Here is a 26,168-nt window from a genome sequence, read left to right as displayed (position 1 = left end):
CTAAACCCAAACCCCTGCGCAGTGTAGTTAGCACTAGCAGAGATAAAGGAGAGATAGGGTGACTAAATCACAGAGAAAAATACGTAATACAGTATATCTTTGTGAAAATCCTATATTAGATAAAACCTGACGCACCAAGCCCCCTCAGATTATAGAATATAGGGATAGCAGGTTGAGTGAAAGACACGAAATGGACACCACTCAGCTATCAAATGCACACACAGATAGTCACAGTTTGTACAATGCAGAGGTTATTACTGACAATAATACTGCACTGGACTAGCTTACACAGCTATATAACAAATGATATAACAGTACACAGTAAGAACTGGATGTATATCACATGGTAATTGTACTAGAAAACCCTGACTAAATGCACTCTTTCTTACTAACACTGACTAAAAAAGGCAGGTAGAATAATAAGTGTCATGTAAAGTCACAGCACTGACAACCAGGCGGCTTTACATAGGAGGATTTGCCCAAGCAGTCCCAGGAACAGTGAGCTGAGGGATAATGGCGCCGCAGACACTGACAGGGAGTGAGGAAAAGACAGATATGCAGCTCCAGGGCGGGAACACTTGCTAGAAATGGTGCCCTGGGGCTGGGGGAGGGGCTTCAGGTCTAAGCCTTATCCCCTCTGCTGGCAAAACCACCGGGTACTGTGGGTGATATAAGAATTGGTTTAGAGAGAAAACCTGACCTGCGGCCATGCCCTGGTGATCTAGTGGGATCGCCTGTATCCACAGTGTCCACCGCCAGCGCGCGCGGCCCGCCTCCCACTTACCGCACCGGATCGCGATAAAGACCGGGTCCCGCAAGCGGGAACCACTTACCACCTCCCGAAGCGCGGCCACGCGATCCTGGAGAGCCCCAGCCGTGTGTGTTTAACGTGAAGAAAACCGTAGCCTCCGCTGTAGGTACCCGGCAACCAGGGCTCGGGAGTGTACAGAGCCGCTGGGGAGAGCTGGAGCTGCAGCAGTGAATGTCACAAGACATTTACCACCGCTGCTGCCCTTGAAGTCTTCACTTTTTACCTCATGAAAAGCTTTTCTTAGGGCTGCCTGGAGCAGCCCCTCTGTTCAGTGCCTGCTTACTGCAGCACCAACTTACAAAACTGAGCTCCTGTGCTGGGAGGCAGGGTTATAGAGGAGGCGGCGCTGTGCATTCTGGGAACAGTCAAAGCTTTGAGCCTGTTGGTGCCTCGGATCAAGATCCTACTCTACACCCCATTGTCTAATCCTTGTGGAGCCCAGTGTACCCCGCAGCAGAAACACTAATTTTTTTAGTGATATAAATTAAGTCTCATAATATGACAAGCATTCTACATCAATAGGTTACATGTATCAAAGAAAAAGGGTCCATAGGGCAACTCTGAATTACACACCAACATCTATGTCAACTAACCTGGACTATCTTGATTTCAGGGAACAGGGTCTGGTTGTTGTTACACAAAAAATGCTGCTTTAGTTAAGGCAGCCCGCCCAAGTGCTGACAAGTGTTCCTCCTATCTTCAGGGAGGCCAATTATACCTAAATATTAACAAATGTACCACCTGCCCAGAGAACCAGTTTAGTAGTCCAATGGCGGGATGTAATAGAGTCCAAGATCGCTGGTGGTGTGGGATGCCGTACGATCTCTGACTTTTTTTAAAGGGACAATCACTAACAAGGCCCAGTTTTGACTTGTAAGTATTTGCCCATTTAAAAAAACGTCCAAAATCATCCAGCATCCCACACCTCCGTATTAGTGGGTCCCATACAAAATGATCTCATGTGCTGATATTAGGTCATTATCCTCAGCAAATAATTGCTAATCCAGCAAGAATCATCTTGCCATGTAACCAAAATAATGGGTACAACTGTAAAAGCTGAGGCATTTGATATCAAAGACAAGAAAAATAAGAATTTTCTCACCGGTAATTCTATTTCTCGTAGTCCGTAGTGGATGCTGGGTACTCCGTAAGGACCATGGGGTATAGACGGGCTCCGCAGGAGACTGGGCACTCCTAAAAGAAAGATTAGGTACTATATCTGGTGTGCACTGGCTCCTCCCTCTATGCCCCTCCTCCAGACCTCAGTTAGGGAAACTGTGCCCGGAAGAGCTGACATTACTAGGAAAGGATTTGGAATCCAGGGTAAGCCTCATACCAGCCACACCAATCACACCGTACAACTCGTGATAACTATACCCAGTTAACAGTATGAACAATAACTGAGCCTCTCTCAACAGATGGCTCATACAATAACCCTTTAGTTAAGCAATAACTATATACATGTACTGCAGAGAGTCCGCACTTGGGACGGGCTCCCAGCATCCACTACGGACTACGAGAAATAGAATTACCGGTGAGTAAATTCTTATTTTCTCTGACGTCCTAGTGGATGCTGGGTACTCCGTAAGGACCATGAGGATTATACCAAAGCTCCCAAACGGGCGGGAGAGTGCGGATGACTCTGCAGCACCGAATGGGCAAACACAAGGTCCTCCTCAGCCAGGGTATCAAACTTGTAGAATTTTGCAAAAGTGTTTGAACCCGACCAAGTAGCAGCTCGGCAAAGTTGTAAAGCCGAGACCCCTCGGGCAGCCGCCCAAGAAGAGCCCACCTTCCTCGTGGAGTGGGCTTTTACTGATTTAGGATGCGGCAGTCCAGCCGCAGAATGTGCAAGCTGAATCGTGCTACAGATCCAGCGAGCAATAGTCTGCTTTGAAGCAGGAGCACCCAGCTTGTTGGGTGCATGCAGGATAAATAGCGAGTCAGTTTTTCTGACTCTATCCGTCCTGGAAACATAAAGTTTCAGGGCCCGGACTACGTCCAGCAACTTGGAATCCTCCAAGTCCCTAGTAGCCGCAGGCACCACAATAGGTTGGTTCAAATTAAACGATGATACCACCTTAGGGAGAAATTGGGGACGAGTCCTCCATTCTGCCCTTTCCATATGGAAGATCAGATATGGGCTTTTCAATGACAAAGCCGCCAATTCTGACACACGCATAGTCCAAGCTAAGGCCAAAAGCATGACCACTTTCCACGTGAGATATTTTAGCTCCACGGTCTTAAGTGGCTCAAACCAGTGGGATTTTAGGAATCCAACACACGTTAAGATCCCAAGGTGCCACTGGAGGCACAAAAGGGGGTGAATATGCAGCACCCCTGTAACAACGTCCGAATTTCAGGCAGTGAAGCCAGTTCTTTTTGAGAGAAAAAGGGATAGGGCCGAAATCTTGGCCTTTATGGATCCTAATTTTAGGCCCATAGTCACTCCTGACTGTAGGAAGTGCAGGAATCGACCCCCCTGGAATTCCTCTGTAGGGCCTTCCCGGCCACACACCAAGCAACCTATTTTCACCATATACAGTGAAAAAGTCTTGCTGTCACGTCTTTCCTAGCCTTTATCAGCGTAGGAATAACTGCATCCGGAATGCCCTTTTCCGCTAGGATCTGGCGTTCAACCGCCATGCCGTCCAACGCAGCCGCGGTAAGTCTTGGATCAGACAGGGTCCCTGTTGCAACATGTCCTGACTGAGAGGCAGAGGCCATGGGTCCTCTGAGAGCATTTCTTGCAGTTCCGGGTACCGAGTCCTTCTCGGCCAATCCGGAGCAAAGAATATTGTTCACACTCATAGAAACAAAGATGTAGGGGGTGGTTCAAACTGGCACTGTGCAGCTCAGATGTAACAGATTTCGAATTAAATGTCACCACATTTAAATAAACAGACAAAACACAAGAAATTTGAAACACTGTCGTACACCACAAGCGCTAAGGTAAGTAGAATATCACCATAACATCCCTTTTGAGTTGTATGGAAGGTTCTTAGGTCGAAATTGTGTCTCCAGTTCTAATCAATTGTATGTAAGGTCTCCAAACATAGTTGACATGAAAGACAGGATAACAAAAAACAACCAATGTGTGGTAAATGTTATCAACACTTAAGCAATAGAAAAAGAAATCAGACTCCTCTATAAAACTAAGGTGGATCCAAAGCGTACCCCACTCACACTCTAAAGAGGAGGCATTAATCGCATCACGGTTTCTTTATGTGGTTAACCTTTCAATTTCTTATAACACCCAGTGTGATGAATAGGGAATTCAGCCCAACACCTCAATCGTTTGTTGTGGATTCCCAATGGAGGCAGATAGAAACATAGAAACATAGAATTTGTCGGCAGATAAGAACCACTTGGCCCATCTAGTCTGCCCCTTTTTTTTTTTTTTTTTTTATATTTTTTTTTTTTTTTTTTTAATCACTAACCTTATTTGTTCCTTATTTCTTTGTAAGGATATCCTTATGTCTATCCCATGCATGTTTAAATTGCTCTACTGTCTTAGCCTCTACCACCTCTGATGGGAGGCTATTCCACTTGTCCACTACCCTTTCTGTGAAATAATTTTTCCGCAAATTTCCCCTGAACCTCCCCCCCTCCAGTCTCAGTGCATGTCCTCGTGTCCTATTGCTTCTCTTCATTTGGAGAATGTTTCCCTCCTGGACTTTGTTAAAACCCTTCATATATTTGAAAGTTTCTATCATGTCCCCCCTTTCTCTTCTCTGCTCCAAACTATACATATTGAGATTTCTTAGTCTTTCTGGGTATGTTTTGTGATGTAGGCCATGCACCATTTTAGTTGCCCTCCTTTGTACAGTTTCTAATGTATTAATATCCTTTTGAAGATATGGCCTCCAGAACTGAATACAGTATTCTAGATGAGGCCGTACCAATGACCTATACAGTGGCATTATTACTTCTTTCTTTCTGCTGCTGATTCCTCTCCCAATGCAGCCAAGCATCTGACTAGCCTTCCTCATTGCCTTGTTACATTGCTTACCTGCCTTTAAGTCATCTGAAATAGTGACTCCTAGATCCCTTTCCTCCTCAGTAGTTTCCAGTATAGTGCCATTAATACTGTATTTAGCTTTAGGATTTTTGAGACCCAAGTGCATGATTTTGCATTTTTTGGCATTAAACTGTAATTGCCAGACTCTTGACCATTCCTCTAGTCTACCTAGATCCTCAATCATTTGTTTTACCCCACCTGGTGTGTCTACCCTGTTGCATACCTTTGTGTCATCTGCAAAAAGGCATACTTTCCCTTTAATCCCATTTGCAATGTCACCAATAAAGATATTGAAAAGCACTGGTCCAAGTACAGATCCCTGGGGTACTCCACTGGTAACATTTCCCTCCTGTGAATGCACTCCATTTACCACAACTCTCTGTTTTCTATCCTTCAACCAAGATCTTATCCATTCAATAATCCTAATATCCAATCCCAAACTTTCAAGTTTATTTAGCAGTCTGCGATGTGGAACTGTGTCAAAAGCCTTACTAAAGTCAAGATAAGCTATATCCATGGCTCCACCTTTATCCATCACTTTAGTCACACAATCAAAAAAGTCAATAAGATTTGTTTGACATGATGATGCGTACCCCAACACTCACACTCAAACGGTTGATGTAAAACACATAAAGGTATCTTTATCTCCTAGGGGATAATAGTAGTCTGTAATGGCGTACCACAACTCACAGTTTGGACTGCTGTACACCTCCTATCAAGGTATCTTTAGGTCCTGGACAGGGATTTCAGTTTGTGGTTTTAACTTTGTTCATGGAAACTCCCAATGTGCATCATATGAAAAAAGAAAACAAGCAAACCAACGTGTAGTAGGTTTTGCTAATCTTAAATGCAATGTGTAAATAAATCTCCGAGGCAGATAGGTTCAATGCGTACCCCACTCACATATAAAATGGGGGTTCTAAATATATAGCGGTATCTTTGGGGAGGTTCTATTTGATGGTGCAGTATATACTGGACTCAATAAACCACAGATGTATTTCCACTAGAAGGTAATTGTGTGCGTACCCCAACACTCACACTCGGGGAGCAGATAAAAAGCCCATAAAGGTATCTTTAACTTCTCAAAGTGGGGGTGATCAATCAATATGGCGTACCCCAACTCACAATTCGATGTGCTGTGTATCTCCCATCAAGGTATCTTTAGGTTCCAGGTGGGAAATATGGCTTGTAGTTCGGACCATGTTGTTATCCGCAAACCCCAAATTGAAAAAAATATTGGCACTCACAATGGAGTAAGAAGGAAGGTTTACAAATATTTATTTAACAATAAATAACAGTGTCATGAGCTCCTGAGCTCTCTCTATCGGGAGATAAACCCTCTTCTGGTCTGTGTCTAGGATCATGCCTAGGCGAGGCAGATGAGCTGTAGGAACCAACTGCGACTTCGGAATATATAGAATCCAGTCGTGTTGCCGTTTCACTTCCAGAGAAGGTGATACGCTGTCCAGCAACTGCTCTCTTGATCTCGCTTTTATGAGGAGATCATCCAAGTATGTGATAATAGTGACACCTTGCTTCCGCAGGAGCACCATCATATCCGCCATTACCTTGGTGAAATTGGTAATGACAATCCCGTACCGCAATTCTGAGGTACGCCTGATGAGGTGGATAAATGGGGACATGAAGGTATGCATCCCTTATGTCCCGATTCATTTCAGGCTTGCAATGACCGCTCTTAGCGATTCCATCTTGAACCTGAACCTTTTCAGGTATATGTTCAGGGATTTTAATTCAATATGGGTCTAACCGAACCGTCTGGTTTCGGGATTATAACATGGTCGAATAATAACACCCTTTTGTTGAAGGAGGGGACCCTTGACCACCACCTGTTGAAGATACAATTTACGAATTGCAGTTAACACTGGCTCCCTCTCTTGGGGGGGAAGCCCGCCGGGTCCTTGGTGAGGGGGCATCTTCTCACAGTCCAGCCTGTATCCCTGCGATACAATTTCTATTGCCCAGGGATCTAACAGGGAGTGAACCCACTTGTGGCTGAACTTATGAAGGCGTGTCCCCACCGGGCCTAGCTCCGCCTGTGGAGCCCCAGCGACATGCGGTGGATTTTTGTAGAGGCCGGGGAGGACTTCTGTTCCTGGGGACTAGCTGTGTTGTACAGCTTCTTTCCTCTGCCCCCGGCTCTGACAAGAAAGGACGCACCTCAGACTTTCTTGTTTCTTTATTCGAAAAGCTGCATTTAATAATGTTGTGCTTTCCTAGGCTGTGCAGGAATATAAGGCAAAATATCAGAATTACCAGCTATAGCTGTGGAGACCAGGCCCGAGAACCTTTCTCCACACAATCCTCAGCCTTCCATATGCCTCTTAAGTCGGCATCATCTGTCCAATGTATATTCTACAGGATACGTCAAGCAGAAATCGACATAGCTTTTGTCTCTAGGACCCAGTATACTCATGTCTCTTTGGGCATGCTTTATAATTATATATATATCACTTAAGACAGCATCTTAAAATATTTATGTGCATACTAGGGTCTCAATCTCTGCTGATAAGGTACCTGTCCACGCTGCCACAGCGCTATAAACCCATGCCGACACAGTCGCCGGTCTGTGCACACTATCTGCAGGATCCCTGAGAATAGCTAGTGCAAACAGGACACCCAAGGGGAAGATTCTCAACACATCCTGGCCCTAGTGGGGAAAGGATACAGCCTGAGAATTCTCTTGTGGGAAGCTGCCGTCTCTTGTCTGGAGATTCCCACTCTTTTTCCTCATGAGAGGAGGGAAATTTACCTCAGCATTCTTCCCCTTAACATGTGTACTCTCGTGTCAGGGACAGATGAGTCATCAGTGATATGCAAATCATCTTTTATTCCAATAATCATATATTGAATATCTTTTAGCCCTCTTGGCTGTAACTTTGCATTATCGTAGTCGACAGTGGAGTTAAACTCCGTGTCGATACTTTGTTATTTTGGATAGTGAGCATAGGGAGACTCTGAAGGACTCTGTGACATAGGGACAGACCAGGGTAGATTTCCTTTCTGTTCCCTAACCTTTTGTGCAATAATTTTACCTCAGCACTTACACATATCCAAACAGGTGTCGGTGTTGTTGAGGAAGACACCCTCCCACACACTTATCCGCTCTATCACCTCCTTAGAGGAGCCTTTTACCTCAGACATGTCGACACACGCGTACCGACACACCACACACACAGGGGATGCTCTATTTGAAGACAGTTCCCCCACCAGGCCCTTTGGAGAGACAGAGAGAGAGTATGCCAGCACACACCACAGCGCTATATAATACAGGGATGTACACTATACTGAGTGATTTTTCCCCTATAGCAGCTTATATACACAGTTTTGCGCCTAAATTTATGTGCCCCCCCCCTCTTTTTTACCCTTTGTGTACCAGGATACTGCAGGGGAGAGCCTGGGGAGCTTCCTTCCAGCTGAGCTGTGAAGAGAAAATGGCGCCGGTGTGCTGAGGAAGAAGGCCCGGCCCCCTCAGCGGCGGGCTTCTGTCCTTTTATGTACTTTAATGGCGGGGGTTAATGCACATATACAGTTTATCAGACTGTATTATGTGCTTTTCGCCAAGTAAGGTAATCTAATTGCTGCCCAGGGCGCCCCCCCCCCCCAACGCCCTGCACCCATCAGTGACCGGAGTGTGTGGTGTGCTAAGGGAGCAATGGCGCACAGCTGCAGTGCTGTGCGCTACCTTAATGAAGACCGGAGTCTTCAGCCGCCGATTTTCAACTTCTCTTCGTTCTACTGGCTCTGCAAGGGGGACGGCGGCGCGGCTCCGGGACCGGACGACCGAGGACTGGGCCTGTGTTCGATCCCTCTGGAGCTAATGGTGTCCAGTAGCCTTAGAAGCCCAAGCTAGCTGCAAGCAGGTAGGTTCGCTTCTCTCCCCTCAGTCCCACGTAGCAGTGAGTCTGTTGCCAGCAGATCTCACTGAAAATAAAAAACCTAACAAATGCTTTCTTTTCTAGGAAGCTCAGGAGAGCCCCTAGGGTGCATCCAGCTCTGGCCGGGCACAGATACTAACTGAGGTCTGGAGGAGGGGCATAGAGGGAGGAGCCAGTGCACACCAGATATAGTACCTAATCTTTCTTTTAGGAGTGCCCAGTCTCCTGCGGAGCCCGTCTATACCCCATGGTCCTTACGGAGTACCCAGCATCCACAAGGACGTCAGAGAAATAGAGTTTAAGGGCGGCAGTGACCTATCATTTTTAGCACTCACACAGATATTTTCTAACTGTTTTTCCTTTATAGAAATATTTGTATTAATGCTACATACCAATTTTCTCCAATTGCTTGGATACATGTGATGAATTTTCCCATAATTTGCATCTGAAGCACTTGGCTAAAATTGATGCATTGAGAAATGCACGGAATTTAGTTTCTTGCAATGCCAGGAACTCAGCTAGACCTAAAATTAAATCGATTAGTTAACACCTGTTGATTTAAATATTAACGGATACGAAAAATAAAACACATACATTTGGTCACGCGTGTGCCATGTCTGAAAATCTTTGCCATATCTTGTGTTAGAGAAAAATCTTGAACTAGGATACATCCAAACTGGGCCTGTATAAGACTGTGGTGAAACAAAAGATAAAAACAATTGTGTTTCTTAAATTGTGTACATAACATTTTGGACATTTTGGGGGATATTCAATTGTTTGAAAAGTCGGTTGGGTGTCTGTTTTTTCCTGTAATTAGACTTTTCAAACAATTGAATACCCTTTATTTCCCATCTTCCTGTTAAAATAATCTAGAAAATGGTTGATTTTGTTAACTACAATATTCTGCCAATTTTTCACAAACTAAGGAGCATAAGATTAATTTGATTCTAATGGTAAATAAAATGTGCTTTTCTTACCAGTTCACTTTCATTTCTCTGGATTTGATCTTCCCTTCCATTGGAAACCTACATTTAGAAATAAAAATTATTGCTGTATATATGTTACAGTATCCATAGAGCATTATATTATGAAATCTTGATAATCAGTGTAATTATGATATAATGATAATGTACACCCTACTGTAAATTATAGGGACATTATACTTCACTCATGCCTCTCACTAACCACCCACCTCTCACTTACCTCTTGCAGTGCATAACTGACAACATTTAGACATGCAGAATCAAAACAAAATAAACCCAGTCTCTTATTCGCCCACATCCTGCCCAGAACCTACAAAACTTGACTAATTTTTACCTAAGCCACACCCCTTCTAAGGTTTGTGATTCACACAACTGCTATCAGTTTGTAGGTGTTTAGGTGTAGGGGTATATAAATAGTAGCTGGGGAGACTTCAAATATCTGTAATAAATTACTGTAAGGGCAGTGGCATATGTATAATGTGGTGCACCTGGGTCCAGTTGATTCAAGGGAGGACCCACCCCCTGCATCCAGAAGTGACTTATTGGACTGCCAATGGTACCATCTTTCTGGCTATGCCTTTCTTATAATACAGTAACACCGTAAGTTTAGTAACAGGGGGAAAAAAGTAACACTGACAAAGAAACATTTACACATCTACATCCCACCTCATGCTACAATAAATCTACCTTGTAGCCCTTGCCAATCATATGACTTCTCCATGATGCAGCAGGGCTCCACCACTTTCTGTGAATGGATCACAGATTGCAGCAATGTGTGAGGCTCTCATGCAGTACATCCCAGAACCATTAAGTCAAAGAGTTTGCTCTTGGGTATATGAAACACTTACACACTGCTAAGCCAGATCACAGGAAAATGCAGGGCCCCAGCACATCAAGCCCCAGTGAGGGGTGTCACATGTTCGGTAGCAACTGGGATGAGGTAATTAAATTGTATAATTTGTATACACTTATTAATTACTTAAGCAAGTCAACAGAAAAATCCATTGTTGTGCACTATAAAATATATACATATACAGTTTTAATCTTAGATATGGCATGTTTGCAATGGCATTGCTCATAATTTCTCCCCAGAAAACACACTTCTTTTAGTTATTTTTAATTTGCCCTCAGTAGAGCCCAGTAAGTGCTGGCCTCAGGTTGGCTTCGGAGCTAGTTGGATAGCCCCAATGGATTAATTAGCCCGCAGTAAGTGAATTCTCCCCTATATAGGTAAAACAATTAAATTGGCTTTTATAGGACTGTGCAGAAAAATGTGCTTTACTTCTAAATTATTATGTGCAATGGATTTTACAAAGAATATCTATCTATCTATATATATGTACTGTATATATATATATATATATATATTTTTTTTTTTTTCCCCATCATTTATTAAGCAAGGGTATTTGCTAAAATAAAACAATTGGTCCACAAGTATATATGTGTAGAATGACAAGGTGAAAATAAGCAGGTGTTAGTGAGGCATGGTAACAAGAGAGGTAATAAAAGTACAAGTGACACAACCACAGGGAGTGGACACGTAAAAGAGAGAAGAATGTAAAGAAAGTGACAGCTATTTTAGATAGGTTGCCAAGAAACTTAGCAGCAGTGACTGTAATAAGCAAAGTAATGTAAATGGTAAGATGTCAACAATCTACACTATTACATACAGTACAAGAAATAATAGAATACCGATGTTCTATAGGGGTGTGTATATAGAGGTTTAAATTTAAAATAATTATTATGGATTTGTTGGTTTTACATTAAATCTTAAGCACCAGTTTCAGTAATAAGGTTGCCAAATACTCATTAGCTGGTGATAAATAAAATAAAGGCTCCCATACATCAGAAATGGGCCAATCCCTTGATGGGAACGGGAAATCGGGCATTTTAACCATGCTTAATTTCATTGGTCTCTCAATGGATTGCCGATCACTGGCGGATCCAGTCGGCAGATTGGTGGTGCCAGCTGGTCAGGGGATCATGGCATCACAGAACCAGATGTTTTGGGCTCTTAACATTCTTAAGTCCACAAATATGCCCATTACTACTATGCTGTGTTATTTCTACTTAATTCCAGTCGAAACACTTCTGCTCCTTCTTTATCGTCAATTCCATGGAGGTAGTACACAATATATACCCTCTTTTTAGGGGCCAAATTCAACTACCTGCAAGCACAGATGACACACACTGCTGATTTCTGCTTGAGGCCTATGGAGGTGCAAACAGAATTCAGTTATCGTAAAAAGACGATAATTTGTCCATGTCTTTGACATTAATCAATCTCTGTACAAATTAACTGATTTTGAAAGTTTCTGAGTGGATGCTCATCACATTTTTACACCAGTTATATACTCTATATCTGAAATTTTATAGTTGTACATATCTTAAGAATCATGAAACTCCAAGAGCTGAAGAAATGTAACTGCAAAAATGTTTGTGTGTACACAAAAGTAGCTAATTTTCATTTACTTCTAAATCAGGCCCTTTATACATTACCTTGTCAAGGTCTTTATTGTACCAATGAGTTTAAAAGTCTGGGCCCTAGACTACCACCCAGAGTCCTCCTTTCATAATCTCCCAATGAGTATGAGTGAGGCCTTGCACACTTCTGAGCTGATATATGGGAGTTGACAGATACAAGTTCAACTTCTAATAGCGAAGTCTAATCGTCTGTTAGGAAATTTAGACTGTAAGCTCCCATGGTTCAGGGACTGATATGAATGGTAATTGATTTCTGTACCTTGCAGTGTGATTGGTGGTGTCACTGCATATATTAATACATTATACTAAGAAGAATGAATGTCTGTCTTTACATTATTTCTGGGGGAGAAAAAATGGATAACGGTTGTGTTTTGGTTTCTTATGTTGTGTAATTAGGTTGGCATTGAAATGGTCAGTATCCCTACAGCGGAATCCCAATGCTCAGAATGCCTCACTTTGGGCATCCATTGGCATCGTAAGTGCCGGAGTTCCGGTGTCAGGATTCTGACCATTGGGATCTTGACTGCCAGGATCCTGACTACATCCTGTGTAATTTGTTGTACAATATGTTTTCAAAAACTATGTAACAATCTTTGAATTGGACCCGGATAGAGCATCACTAATTGACGCTTTCAATTTACAGTCTTACCGAATGGTTACTCGGTTTTTATCCTTATTCAATGTATTCAGTAATTTCTTCTCACTTGCTCTGAGTTGTACATCTGAGAATTCATTACACGTAGATATCATTGTGACCTGTAAATAACATTCTGGTAAGAGTTCAAACTGCTGTGACCACTGCTTTTACTAACAGGAATCTTCAATCACTACATATAAAGTAAGCGTTATAACTTTACCAGTTCAGTCAGAGACTCTGTCCCATGAATACTGTAGAACAGTTTTGCCGTATCAAAGGCAATATAGTATGATGCCATCAGCTTACCACTTTCTAGGACAGGAAATAAAAACTATTTACGTATAACTTGAAAATAACATGCTGAAAAGCATAATTCTACTAATGTAAATGTACTATTAACATACACTTCCAATAAAAAACAGAGACATTTTAAAACTTATATTTGCTAGCAAAGGGGATTATTCAGAGTTGTTAGCAAACCAAAAAAATTAGCAATTGGGCAAAATCATGCTGCACTGCAGGTGGGGCAGATGTAACATGTGCACAGAGAGTTAGATTTGAGTGGCTTATATTGTTTCTGTGAATGGTAAATATTGTCTGCTTTATTTTTACACTGCAATTTAGATTTCAGTTTGAATACACCCCACCCAAATCTAACTCTCTCTGCACATGTTATATCTGTCCCACCTTCCCTGCAGTGCACATGGGCCCTCATTCCGAATTGTTCGCTCGCAAGCTGCTTTTAGCAGCTTTGCACACGCTAAGCCGCCGCCCTCTGGGAGTGAATCTTAGCTTATCAAAATTGCGAACGAAAGATTCTTAAAATTGCGAATAGAAATTTCTTTGCGGTTTCTGAGTAGCTCGGGACTTACTCTGCCACTGCGATCAGTTCAGTCAGTTTCGTTCCTGGTTTGACGTCACAAACACACCCAGCGTTCGCCCAGACACTCCCCCGTTTCTCCAGCCACTCCCGCATTTTTCCCAGAAACGGTAGCGTTTTTTCACACACACCCATAAAACGGCCAGTTTCCGCCCAGAAACACCCACTTCCTGTCAATCACATTACGATCACCAGAACGAAGAAAAAACCTCGTAATGCCGTGAGTAAAATTCCTAACTGCATAGCAAATTTACTTGGCGCAGTCGCAGTGCGAACATTGCGCATGCGCAATTAGCGGAAAATCGCTGCGATGCAAAGAAAATTACCGAGCGAACAACTCGGAATGACCACCATGGTTTTGCCCAACTGCTAACAAATTTGCTGCTGCGATCAACTCTGAATTACCCCCCATGTGCACTGCAGGTGTGGCACATATAACGTGCAGAGAGAGTTAGATTTGGGTGAGTTATTTTGTTTCTGTGCAGGGTAAATACTGGCTGCTTTATTTTTACACTGCAATTTAGATTTCAGTTTGAACACATCCCATCCAAATCTAAATCCTAAATTCTTTTTTTTTTTTTCATTTTGGTCATTATGATTTTTGTTTCCACTGTGCAACCAGTGGGGAGGGGCTTGTGGACAGTGGATTGTGGTGAGGGAGGCAGGAAGTGAGATAGGGACCACCTTGGCTGTCAGGAGGCATAAAGAACCGGCACAGACAAAAAGAAGAGCAGAGTTTTCAGTGCCATGTTGGTGGTGGGAAATCAATATTGTTATGCCTAGAGGCGTTTATGCCTTAAACCCACCCCTGGATGTGGCCGCATTTGGTCTTGCGTGTGACTCAATCATAATCAATGTGCAGTCTCACAACCTCCTCCGTCCATTAGGAATATATTCACAGTGTTAAATCCATCCAGAATCACAGGATACATATATAGAATTTTGTTGCATCCATTTTGTATTTACATATGTGACAGGTATCACATATACCGGAGTAAAATACAAGAAAAGTATTATTCTCACCATAGGCAGTTTACAGGCAATTGCATGATTTACAGGACAGGTTAGTTCTTTACAGTCAAACAATGTTCATAGGGGTATATTTACTAAGCTCCCGATTTTGACCGAGATGCCGTTTTTTCATCAACGTGTCATCTCGGTAATTTACTAAGCACTAATCACGGCAGTGATGAGGGCATTCGTAATTTTTTGCTAGTTCAGGTAAAAAATTACGAATGAATACACCATCGGTCAAAACGCGGCTGTTTAAGTATGAATCTCGGTCATTTACTAAGAAGTGCAAAGCAAAAAAAGAACAAACACTGCCGTGAAAAATTACAACTCGTAAAAAAGTACTAAAAAAAAACAGACCTGCTTTTTTTATTCGTGATTGGATAGGCATGCACGGATCCATGAGATCCGTGCATGTATATCAGTGGGAAGGGGTGGGAAAGTGCTTATTTTTTCAAAAAAAATTGCGTGGGGTCCCCCCTCCTAAGCATAACCAGCCTCGGGCTCTTTGAGCCGATCCTGGTTGCAGAAATATGGGGGAAAAAATGACAGGGGTTCCCCCATATTTAAGCAACCAGCATCGGGCTCTGCGCCTGGTCCTGGTCCCAAAAATACGGGGGACAAAAAGAGTAGGGGTCCCCCGTATTTTTAAAACCAGCACCGGGCTCCACTAGCTGGACAGATAATGCCACAGCCGGGGGTCACTTTTATATAGTGCCCTGCGGCCGTGGCATCAAAAATCCAACTAGTCACCCCTGGCCGGGGTACCCTGGGGGAGTGGGGACCCCTTCAATCAAGGGGTCCCCCCCCCCAGCCACCCAAGGGCCAGGGGTGAAGCCCGAGGCTGTCCCCCCCCATCCAATGGGCTGCGGATGGGGAGGTTGATAGCCTTTGTTGTAAAAGAAAAGATATTGTTTTTAGTAGCAGTACTACAAGGCCCAGCAAGCCTCCCCCGCATGCTGGTACTTGGAGAACCACAAGTACCAGCATGCGACGGAAAAACGGGCCCGCTGGTACCTGTAGTACTACTACTAAAAAAATACCCAAAAAAACACAAGACACACACACCGTGAAAGTATAATTTTATTACATACATACACACATACATACATACTTACCTTATGTTCCCACGCAGGTCGGTCCTCTTCTCCAGTAGAATCCAAGGGGTACCTGTTGAAGAAATTATACTCACGAGATCCAGGGGTCCAGGCTCCTCGGGAAATCCAGGGGTAATCCACGTACTTGCATAAAATAAGAAAACGGAAAGCCGAGCCACGAACTGAAAGGGGCCTCCTGTCTAAGTGGGTTTCTTCAGCCAATCAGGGAGTGCCACGTTGTAGCATTCTCCTGATCAGCTGTGTGCTCCTGTCCTCACTGACAGGCGGCACACGGCAGTGTTACAATGTAGCGCCTATGCGCTACATTGTAACCAATGATGGGAACTTTCTGCTCAGCGGTGACGTCACTTTAGGTCAACCGCAGGGCAGAAAGTTCCCATCATTGGTTACAATGTAGCGCATAGGCGCTACATTGTAACACTGCCGTGTGCTGCCTGTCAGTGAGGACAGGACCACACAGCTGATCAGGAGAGTGCTACAACGTGGCGCTCCCTGATTGGCTGAAGAAACCCACTTAGACAGAAGTCAGAGTGGCTTTCTGGCATTCGTGGAAAGGTGACCCATGTGCAAACATGGGTCCCCTTTCAGTTCGTGGTCGGGACACCGTTTTGTTTTTTTTGTCAAGTACGTGGATTACCCCTGGATTTCCCGAGGAGCCTGGACCCCTGGATCTCGTGAGTATAATTTCTTCAACAGGTACCCCTTGGATTCTACTGGAGAAGAGGACCGACCTGCGTGGGAACATAAGGTAAGTATGTATGTATGTGTGTATGTATGTAATAAAATTATACTTTCACGGTGTGTGTGTCTTGTGTTTTTTTGGGTATTTTTTTAGTAGTAGTACTACAGGTACCAGCGGGCCCGTTTTTCCGTCGCATGCTGGTACTTGTGGTTCTCCAAGTACCAGCATGGGCCTTGTAGTACTGCTACTAAAAACAATATCTTTTCTTTTACAACAAAGGCTATCAGCCTCCCCATCCGCAGCCCATTGGATGGGGGGGGACAGCCTCGGGCTTCACCCCTGGCCCTTGGGTGGCTGGGGGGGGGGGACCCCTTGATTGAAGGGGTCCCCACTCCCCCAGGGTACCCCGGCCAGGGGTGACTAGTTGGATTTTTGATGCCACGGCCGCAGGGCACTATATAAAAGTGACCCCCGGCTGTGGCATTATCTGTCCAGCTAGTGGAGCCCGGTGCTGGTTTTAAAAATACGGGGGACCCCTACTCTTTTTGTCCCCCGTATTTTTGGGACCAGGACCAGGCGCAGAGCCCGATGCTGGTTGCTTAAATATGGGGGAACCCCTGTCATTTTTTTCCCCATATTTTTGCAACCAGGATCGGCTCAAAGAGCCCGAGGCTGGTTATGCTTAGGAGGGGGGACCCCACGCATTTTTTTTAATTATTTTACAGTGTTTAATTAAAAAAAATAAAAAAAATAAACCCCAGCACGGATCACACAGATCCGGCCGAGATTGATTGTAAAAAAAGTCGGCAGTGTTTTGCTAATCACTGCCGTAAAAATAGGTAAAAAACCACGAATGACATCGACATCGGAAGAAAAGAAAAACCCGAATACGACAGCTTAGTAAATCCATCGTAATCAATTCAAAAAGTTGCAGTTTTACACTGTCGATGTCAGTCGTGATTGAACTTGAACATGATTCTGAAAATTACGAATCTTAGTAAATAAACCCCATAGAGTCTTAAAATACAGCAAAAACAATTCTTCAGTAGACCCTAAGATCCAGGACCCCTAGCAGTAACCACCCCCTGGCCTACCACCTGGGCAGCTGGCCCACCAAAAGGAGCTGTGTTCTTTGTGTCTGAAGCCCTTTTGCTTGTATCTCTCCAGCCACAATCCTGCAGTTTTGCACCCATGTCCGATTTATGTTGTCTCTGTCACACATATTATAGTGCTACTGCAAAATGCCATGTTATAAACACAATCAATAATTGGTGCTTTCCATATTATAGAAGTTTGCCTGGGGTAATTTATTAAAGTACACCTGCCAATTAATATAATATTTTTATATAATGCCACATTCAAACCTTCTTTATATCATTTAAGCCAGAGTTTCCAAAACTCTGCAATTATAGACCAGAAGTTAAGAATATCCATGCTTGAGCACAAATGACTTAGGATTGTTTTCATGAAGCAGTGAAAATAGGATTTTGGTTACCTACTGGTAAATCCTTTTCTCGTAGTCCGTAGAGGATGCTGGGGTCCACATTAGTACCATGGGGGTATAGACGGGTCCACCATGAGCCATTGGCACTTTAAGAGTTTGAGAGTGTGGGCTGGCTCCTCCCTCTATGCCCCTCCTACCAGACTCAGTCTACAAACTGTGCCCGAGGAAACAGACATCTTCGAGAGAAGGATTATACACAGATAGTGGTGAGATTCATACCAGCTCACACATACAAGGCACATCAAGTCAACAAGCTTGAACTACTCAGCAACAGCTGAAACATTACTTACCAAGTAACAATGCAGTACATAACTAAACCGAAGTTGTACTGAACCAAATAACATTTGCAGGAAAATGAAGCACTGGGCGGGCGCCCAGCATCCTCTACGGACTACGAGAAAAGGATTTACCGTTAGGTAGCCAAAATCCTATTTTCTCTTACGTCCTAGAGGATGCTAGGGTCCACATTAGTGCCATGGAGATGTACCAAAGCTCCCAGAACGGGAGGGAGAGCGCGGAGGCTCCTGCAGAACTGATTGACTGACTTTCAGATCATCAGAGGCCAAAGTATCGAACTTGTAAAACTTTGCAAACGTGTTCGACCCAGACCAAGTTGCCGCTCGGCAAAGCTGCAATGCCGAGACACCCCGGGCAGCCTCCCAGGAAGACCCCACCTTACGAGTAGAGTGGGCCTTAACAGATTTTGGACACGGCAGTCCTGCCGTAGAATAAGCATGCTGGATAGTGAACCTAATCCAGCGAGAAATAGTCTGCTTAGAAGCAGGACACCCAATTTTCTTGGGATCATATAGGACAAACAGAGAGTCCGACTTTCTGTGACGAGAAGTTCTCTTCACATGTCTTCAGAGCGCTTACAACATCCAAGTACTTTGATGTAATAGAGGAGTCAGTAGCCACTGGCACCACAATAGGTTGGTTGATATGAAATGCCGACACAACCTTCGGAAGAGGGAGGAGCCAGCCCACACTCTCAAACTCTTAAAGTGCCAATGGCTCCTGGTGGACCCGTCTATACCCCATGGTACTAATGTGGACCCCAGCATCCTCTAGGTCGTAAGAGAAAAGTGTGGAGAAGTGAGCTAGTAGAGAAGTTGCCCATGGTGACCAATCAGCATTGAAGTAACATTTATAATTTGCATACTATACAATTGTACGGAGCAGCCGATTGGTTGCCATAGGCAACTTCTCCACATGCGCTGCCTAAAGTATTAAAACTTTAAAACTCTACAAAGTGGAGCATGCTAACTTCTTGACAAAGGGGAGAGAATCCTTGAAACGCGTTGAAGTATCCATGCTGTGACGAATACGAAATACCCATCATTTGCGGGACGTTTTGTAATCTGTGAATAAACCAGTGTATACACATCGGTTCATCTGCCTTCTGTCCGCAACGTATAGGGGGATTTTAAAGATACCTTTCAGTGCATTCGAGAATGAATTTGAATGTAAGTGTCATTCCTTTGGTTCATTGCCTGTGATAAAGTTGGTCTTATTTAACACCAGTTCAAAGATACCTTTATGGGAACACGAGGTTGAACTTTGATGTGAGTGTCTTTTCAATCACGTGGGAACACCTGTGTACTAATCTGGAGAAAGCCTCAGACATTAAAGTTCACATGCTCCACTTTTTAGAGTTTTAAAGTTTTAATACTTTAGGCAGCGCCTGTTTTTATCATTTTATTTTTGTTTGTGTCTGTATACCTGGGAATTCTAAAGGGTGAATTCCACTGATTTAAAAACGGCAGCTCAGTCTGTAGCGCAGGGCTGCATACACATATTTTTTGTTGCAACTACTCCATAGGCTCACTTCTCCACTGTTTTCACTGCTTCATGAATAGACCCCTTAATTAGTACAGTACCTCAGTTAATTTAATTTAGACATCTGGTTTGAAACATGGATATCCTTAAAACCTGGACCGCAATGGCAGAGTTTGGGAAACCCTGATTTAAGTAATAATAATAATTTTATTTATATAGCGTTCTCTCTCCAACAGGACACAAGGCGCTTTACAGACATCAAAACAATGCACATAATACAGCGGATCTAAGTAATACAGCAATAGATAAGCAACACAGACATAAAAGAAAACCTTAAGCACACAAAAAGCATAACGCATGATTTGTGTAGGCATTTTGGGTAATGACTTCCAAGGGTTGCGTATTCCACCCTTACAAAGTACCAAGTGTGGCAGCCATCTTGGGCGCACAGCATAGGATTACCCAGAGTGGAATAGTCCACCCCTGGAAGAGATGACACAAAATGGGGGTGATTTCAGAGTCTTAAAGTTCAGAGTAGGGTTCCAACAAAACCACCAGGTCCATGTATTTTTCATCCCACCCACGGCCTATATTTACTAATAATCCGAGTTTAACCGATTTGTGTTTTTTTTTTCTAAGTCCCAATACGGGAATTCATTAAGCACAAATCTCGGTAGTGTTTGGGCTATTCGTAATGGTTTTAACGGCAAAGTTCAGAAATACGAATGAATAGACCATCGGTCAAACGCGGCTGTTATTTCATACAACACGGGTATTCACTATTCATTCGTATTTGGGTGTTAGTCTCTGAATGCTCAAGTGCGGGTGTATTTTTTTGCGATTCGTTAAAAAAAAGCAGCAAAAAAATAGACCTGCTTTTTCCAGGCGAGTTTGGATAATCATACACGGATCAGTGAGATCTGTGCTTGGTTATCTATGGGAAAGGGTCTGTTTACTGTAAAAACTGGAAAAAAAATTGCGTGGGGTCCCCCCTCCTAAGCACAACCAGCCTCAGGCTCTTTGAGCCGGTCCTGGTTGAAAAAATACGGGGAAAAATTTGACAGGGGATCCCCCATATTTAAACAACCAGCACCGGGCTCTGCGCCTGGTCCTGGTGCAAAAAATACGGGGGACAAAAAGCATAGGGGTCCCCCGTATTTTTTGAACCAGCACCGGGCTCCACTAGTCAGAGAGATAATGCCACAGCCGGGGGACACTTTTATCTTGGTCCCTGCGGCCCTGGCATTAAATCACTTACTAGTCACCCCTGGTCGGGATACCCTGGAGGAGTGGGAACCCCTTAAATCAAGGGGTCCCCCCCTCCAGCCACACAAGGGCCAGGGGTGAAGCCCGAGGCTGTCCCTCCCATCCAAGGGCGGCGGATGGGGGGCTGATAGCCATAGTGTAAAAAAAATTATTGTTTTTTGTAGAAGAACTACAAGTCCCAGCAAGCCTCCCCCACAAGCTGGTACTTGGAGAACCACAAGTCCCAGCATGCGGGGGGAAACGGGCCTGCTGGTACCTGTAGTTCTACTACAAAAAAATACCCCCCAAAAAACAGAACACACACACCGTGACAGTAAAACTTTATTACATACATGCACACCTACATACACACATACTTACCTATGTGCACACAAGGCTCGGTCCACTTCTCCATATAGAATACACGGGGTACCTGTAAAGAAAATTATACTCACACAATCCAGTGTAGGTCCGTCCTCTTTGTAAATCCACGTTCTTGGCAAAAAAACAAACAGAAAATAAGAATTTACTCACCGGTAATTCTATTTCTCGTAGTCCGTAGTGGATGCTGGGAACTCCGTAAGGACCATGGGGAATAGCGGCTCCGCAGGAGTCTGGGCACAACTAAAAGAAAGCTTTTAGACTACCTGGTGTGCACTGGCTCCTCCCACTATGACCCTCCTCCAAGCCTCAGTTAGGATACTGTGCCCGGAAGAGCTGACACAATAAGGAAGGATTTTGAATCCCGGGTAAGACTCATACCAGCCACACCAATCACACCGTATAACTCGTGATACCATATCCAGTTAACAGTATGAAATTTAACAGAGCCTCTCAACAGATGGCTCATAACAATAACCCTTTTGTGAACAACAACTATGTACAAGCATTGCAGACAATCCGCACTTGGGACGGGCGCCCAGCATCCACTACGGACTACGAGAAATAGAATTACCGGTGAGTAAAGTCTTATTTTCTCTGACGTCCTAGTGGATGCTGGGAACTCCGTAAGGACCATGGGGATTATACCAAAGCTCCCAAACGGGCGGGAGAGTGCGGATGACTCTGCAGCACCGAATGAGAGAACTCAAGGTCCTCCTCAGCCAGGGTATCAAATTTGTAGAATTTTGCAAACGTGTTTGCCCCTGACCAAGTAGCAGCTCGGCAAAGTTGTAAAGCCGAGACCCCTCGGGCAGCCGCCCAAGATGAGCCCACCTTCCTTGTAGAATGGGCTTTTACTGATTTAGGATGCGGCAATCCAGCCGCAGAATGCGCCAGCTGAATTGTGCTACAAATCCAGCGAGCAATAGTCTGCTTAGAAGCAGGAGCACCCAGTTTGTTGGGTGCATACAGGATAAATAGCGAGTCAGTTTTCCTGACTCCAGCCGTCCTGGAAACATAAATTTTTAAGGCCCCGACTACGTCCAGTAACTTGGAATCCTCCAAGTCGCTAGTAGCCGCAGGCACTACAATAGGTTGGTTCAAGTGAAAAGCAGATACCACCTTAGGGAGAAACTGGGGACGAGTCCTCAATTCTGCCCTATCCATATGGAAAATCAGATAAGGACTTTTAAATGACAAAGCCGCCAATTCTGATACACGCCTGGCCGAAGCCAAGGCCAATAGCATGACCACTTTCCACGTGAGATATTTTAGATCCACGGTCTTTAGTGGCTCAAACCAATGTGATTTTAGGAAATTCAACACCACGTTGAGATCCCAGGGTGCCACTGGAGGCACAAAGGGGGGCTGAATATGCAGCTCTCCTTTTACAAATGTCTGAACTTCAGGTAGTGAAGCTAGTTCTTTTTGGAAGAAAATCGACAGAGCCGATATCTGTACCTTAATGGAGTCTAATTTTAGGCCCATAGTCACTCCTGCCTGTAGGAAGTGCAGAAATCGACCCAGCTGAAATTCCTCTGTTGGGGCCTTATTGGCCTCACACCAAGCAATATATTTCCGCCATATGCGGTGATAATGTTTTACCGTTACATCTTTCCTGGCTTTAATCAGCGTAGGAATGACATCCTCCGGAATGCCCTTTTCCTTTAGGATCCGGCGTTCAACCGCCATGCCGTCAGTACCTTTGGTATGAGAGGCAGAGGAGGGAACACAAACTGACTGGTACACCCACGGTGTCACTAGAGCGTCCACCGCTATCGCCTGAGGGTCCCTTGACCTGGCGCAATATCTCTCCAGTTTTTTGTTTAGGCGGGACGCCATCATGTCCACCTGTGGCCGTTCCCAACGATTTACAATCAGTGTGAAGACTTCTGGATGAAGTCCCCACTCTTCCGGGTGGAGGTCGTGCCTGCTGAGGAAGTCTGCTTCCCAGTTGTCCACTCCCGGAATGAACACTGCTGACAGTGCTAGCACGTGATTTTCTGCCCATCGGAGAATCCTTGTGGCTTCTGCCATTGCCGTCCTACTTCTTGTGCCGCCCTGTCGGTTTACATGGGCGACCGCCGTGATGTTGTCTGACTGGATCAGTACCGGCTGGTGTAGAAGCAGGGGTTTTGCCTGACTTAGGGCATTGTAAATGGCCCTTAGTTCTAGAATATTTATGTGTAAGGAAGTCTCCTGACTCGACCATAGTCCTTGGAAGTTTCTTCCCTGTGTGACTGCCCCCCAGCCTCGAAGGCTGGCATCCGTGGTCACCAGGACCCAGTCCTGTATGCCGAATCTGCGGCCCTCTAGGAGATGAGCACTCTGCAGCCACCACAGCAGAGACACCCTGGTTCTTGGAGACAGGGTTATTAACCGATGCATCTGAAGATGCGATCCGGACCATTGGTCCAACAGGTCCCACTGAAAGATTCTGGCATGGAACCTGCCGAAAGGAATTGCTTCGTAAGAAGCCACCATCTTTCCCAGGACTCGCGTGCAGTGATGCACCGACACCTGTTTTGGTTTCAGGAGGTCTCTGACTAGAGATGACAGCTCCTTGGCTTTCTCCTCCGGGAGAAACACTTTTTTCTGGACTGTGTCCAAAATCATTCCCAGGAACAGTAGACGTGTCGTCGGAACCAGCTGTGACTTTGGAATATTCAGAATCCAACCGTGCTGGTGTAGCACCTCCTGAGATAGTGCTACTCCTACCAACAACTGCTCCCTGGATCTCGCCTTTATTAGGAGATCGTCCAAGTACGGGATAATTAAAACTCCCTTTTTTCGAAGGAGTATCATCATTTCCGCCATTACCTTGGTAAACACCCTCGGTGCCGTGGACAGTCCAAACGTCAGCGTCTGGAATTGGTAATGGCAATTTTGTACCGCAAATCTGAGGTACTCCTGGTGAGGATGATAAATGGGGACATGCGGGTAAGCATCTTTGATGTCCAGGGATACCATGTAATCCTCCTTGTCCAGGCTTGCAATAACCGCCCTGAGCGATTCCATCTTGAACTTGAACTTTTTTATGTATGTGTTCAAGGATTTCAAATTTAAAATGGGTCTCACCGAACCGTCCGGTTTCGGTACCACAAACAGTGTGGAATAGTAACCCCGTCCTTGTTGAAGTAGGGGCACCTTGACTATCACCTGCTGGGAATACAGCTTGTGAATTGCCTCTAGCACAGCCTCCCTGCCTGAGGGAGTTGTTGGCAAGGCAGATTTGAGGAAACGGCGGGGGGGAGACGCCTCGAATTCCAGTCAGTACCCCTGAGATACTACTTGCAAGATCCAGGGATCCACCTGTGAGCGAGCCCACTGATCGCTGAAATTTTTGAGGCGGCCCCCCACCGTCATGCGGCGGACTTGGAAGAAGCGGGGGAGGACTTTTGCTCCTGGGAACCTGCTGTTTGTTGCAGCCTTTTTCCCCTACCTCTGCCTCTGGACAGAAAGGACCCGCCTTTTCCTCGCCTGTTTCTCTGGGTCCGAAAGGACTATACTTGATAAAACTGCGCTTTTTTAGGCTGTGAGGGAACCTGGGGTAAAAATGCTGACTTCCCAGACGTTGCTGTGGAAACTAGGTCCGAGAGACCATCCCCGAATAACTCCTCACCCTTATAAGGCAAAACTTCCATGTGCCTTTTGGAATCTGCATCCCCTGTCCACTGCCGAGTCCATAAGCCTCTCCTAGCAGAAATGGACAATGCACTTATTTTAGATGCCAGCCGGCAGATCTCCCTCTGTGCATCTCTCATGTATAAGACTGAGTCTTTTATATGCTCTATGGTTAGGAGAATAGTGTCCCTGTCTAGGGTGTCAATATTTTCTGATAGGGATCTGACCATGCAGCGGCAGCACTGCACATCCATGCTGACGCAATAGCTGGTCTAAGTATAATGCCTGAGTGTGTATGTACAGACTTCAGGATCGCCTCCTGCTTTCTATCCGCAGGCTCCTTTAGGGCGGCCGTATCCGGAGACGGAAGTGCCACCTTTTTAGACGTGTGAGTGCTTTATCCACCCTAGGAGGTGTTTCCCAACGTGCCCTATCCTCTGGCGGGAAAGGGAACGCCATTAGTAATTTTTTAGGGATTACCAATCTTTTATCGGGGAAAGCCCACGCTTCTTCACACACTTCATTTAATTCTTCAGATGGGGGAAAAACTACGGGTAGTTTTTTCTCCCCAAACATAATACCCTTTTTAGTGGTACCTGGGTTTATATCCGAAATGTGTAATACCTCCTTCATTGCCTCAATCATGCAACGAATGGCCCTAGTGGACATTAGATTTGACTCATCGTCGTCGACACTGGTATCAGTATCCGTGTCGACATCTGCGTCTGCCATCTGAGGTAGCGGGCGTTTTAGAGCCCCTGATGGCCTTTGAGACACCTGGGCAGGCACGAGCTGAGAAGCCGGCTGTCCCGCATTTGGCATGTCGTCAAATTTTTTGTGTAAGGAGTCGACACTTGCACGTAATTCCTTCCATAAAACCATCCACTCAGGTGTCTGCCCCGCAGGGGGTGACATCACTTCTATAGGCATCTGCTCCGCCTCCACATAATTTTCCTCATCAAACATGTCGACACAGCCGTACCGACACACCGCACACACACCAGGAATGCTCTAACAGAGGACAGGACCCCACAGAAGCCCTTTGGGGAGACAGAGAGAGAGTATGCCAGCACACACCAGAGCGCTATATAATGCAGGGACTCACTGAATTA

The 26,168-nt window shown here is 44.8% G+C and overlaps 1 protein-coding gene across 9 annotated transcripts in view; it reads right to left on the bottom strand.

The window, feature by feature from the left end:
• The window catches only part of HFM1 (helicase for meiosis 1), a 984,377-nt gene that overhangs the window by 266,134 nt on the left and 692,075 nt on the right, over positions 1-26,168 (bottom strand). For all 9 annotated transcript variants that reach the window (XM_063939911.1, XM_063939912.1, XM_063939910.1 and 6 more), the window contains 5 exons: positions 13,053-13,144; positions 12,845-12,951; positions 9,706-9,753; positions 9,323-9,420; positions 9,121-9,252 (listed from right to left, as the gene is read on the bottom strand). In XM_063939911.1, the coding sequence (XP_063795981.1) occupies positions 9,121-9,252; positions 9,323-9,420; positions 9,706-9,753; positions 12,845-12,951; positions 13,053-13,144 (477 nt within the window). The remainder of the gene's footprint in view (positions 1-9,120; positions 9,253-9,322; positions 9,421-9,705; positions 9,754-12,844; positions 12,952-13,052; positions 13,145-26,168) is intronic.

The sequence above is a fragment of the Pseudophryne corroboree genome, chromosome 9, assembly GCF_028390025.1.
Source record: "Pseudophryne corroboree isolate aPseCor3 chromosome 9, aPseCor3.hap2, whole genome shotgun sequence".
NCBI lineage: Eukaryota > Metazoa > Chordata > Amphibia > Anura > Myobatrachidae > Pseudophryne > Pseudophryne corroboree.
This window is presented reverse-complemented; position numbering and strand designations above follow the sequence as displayed.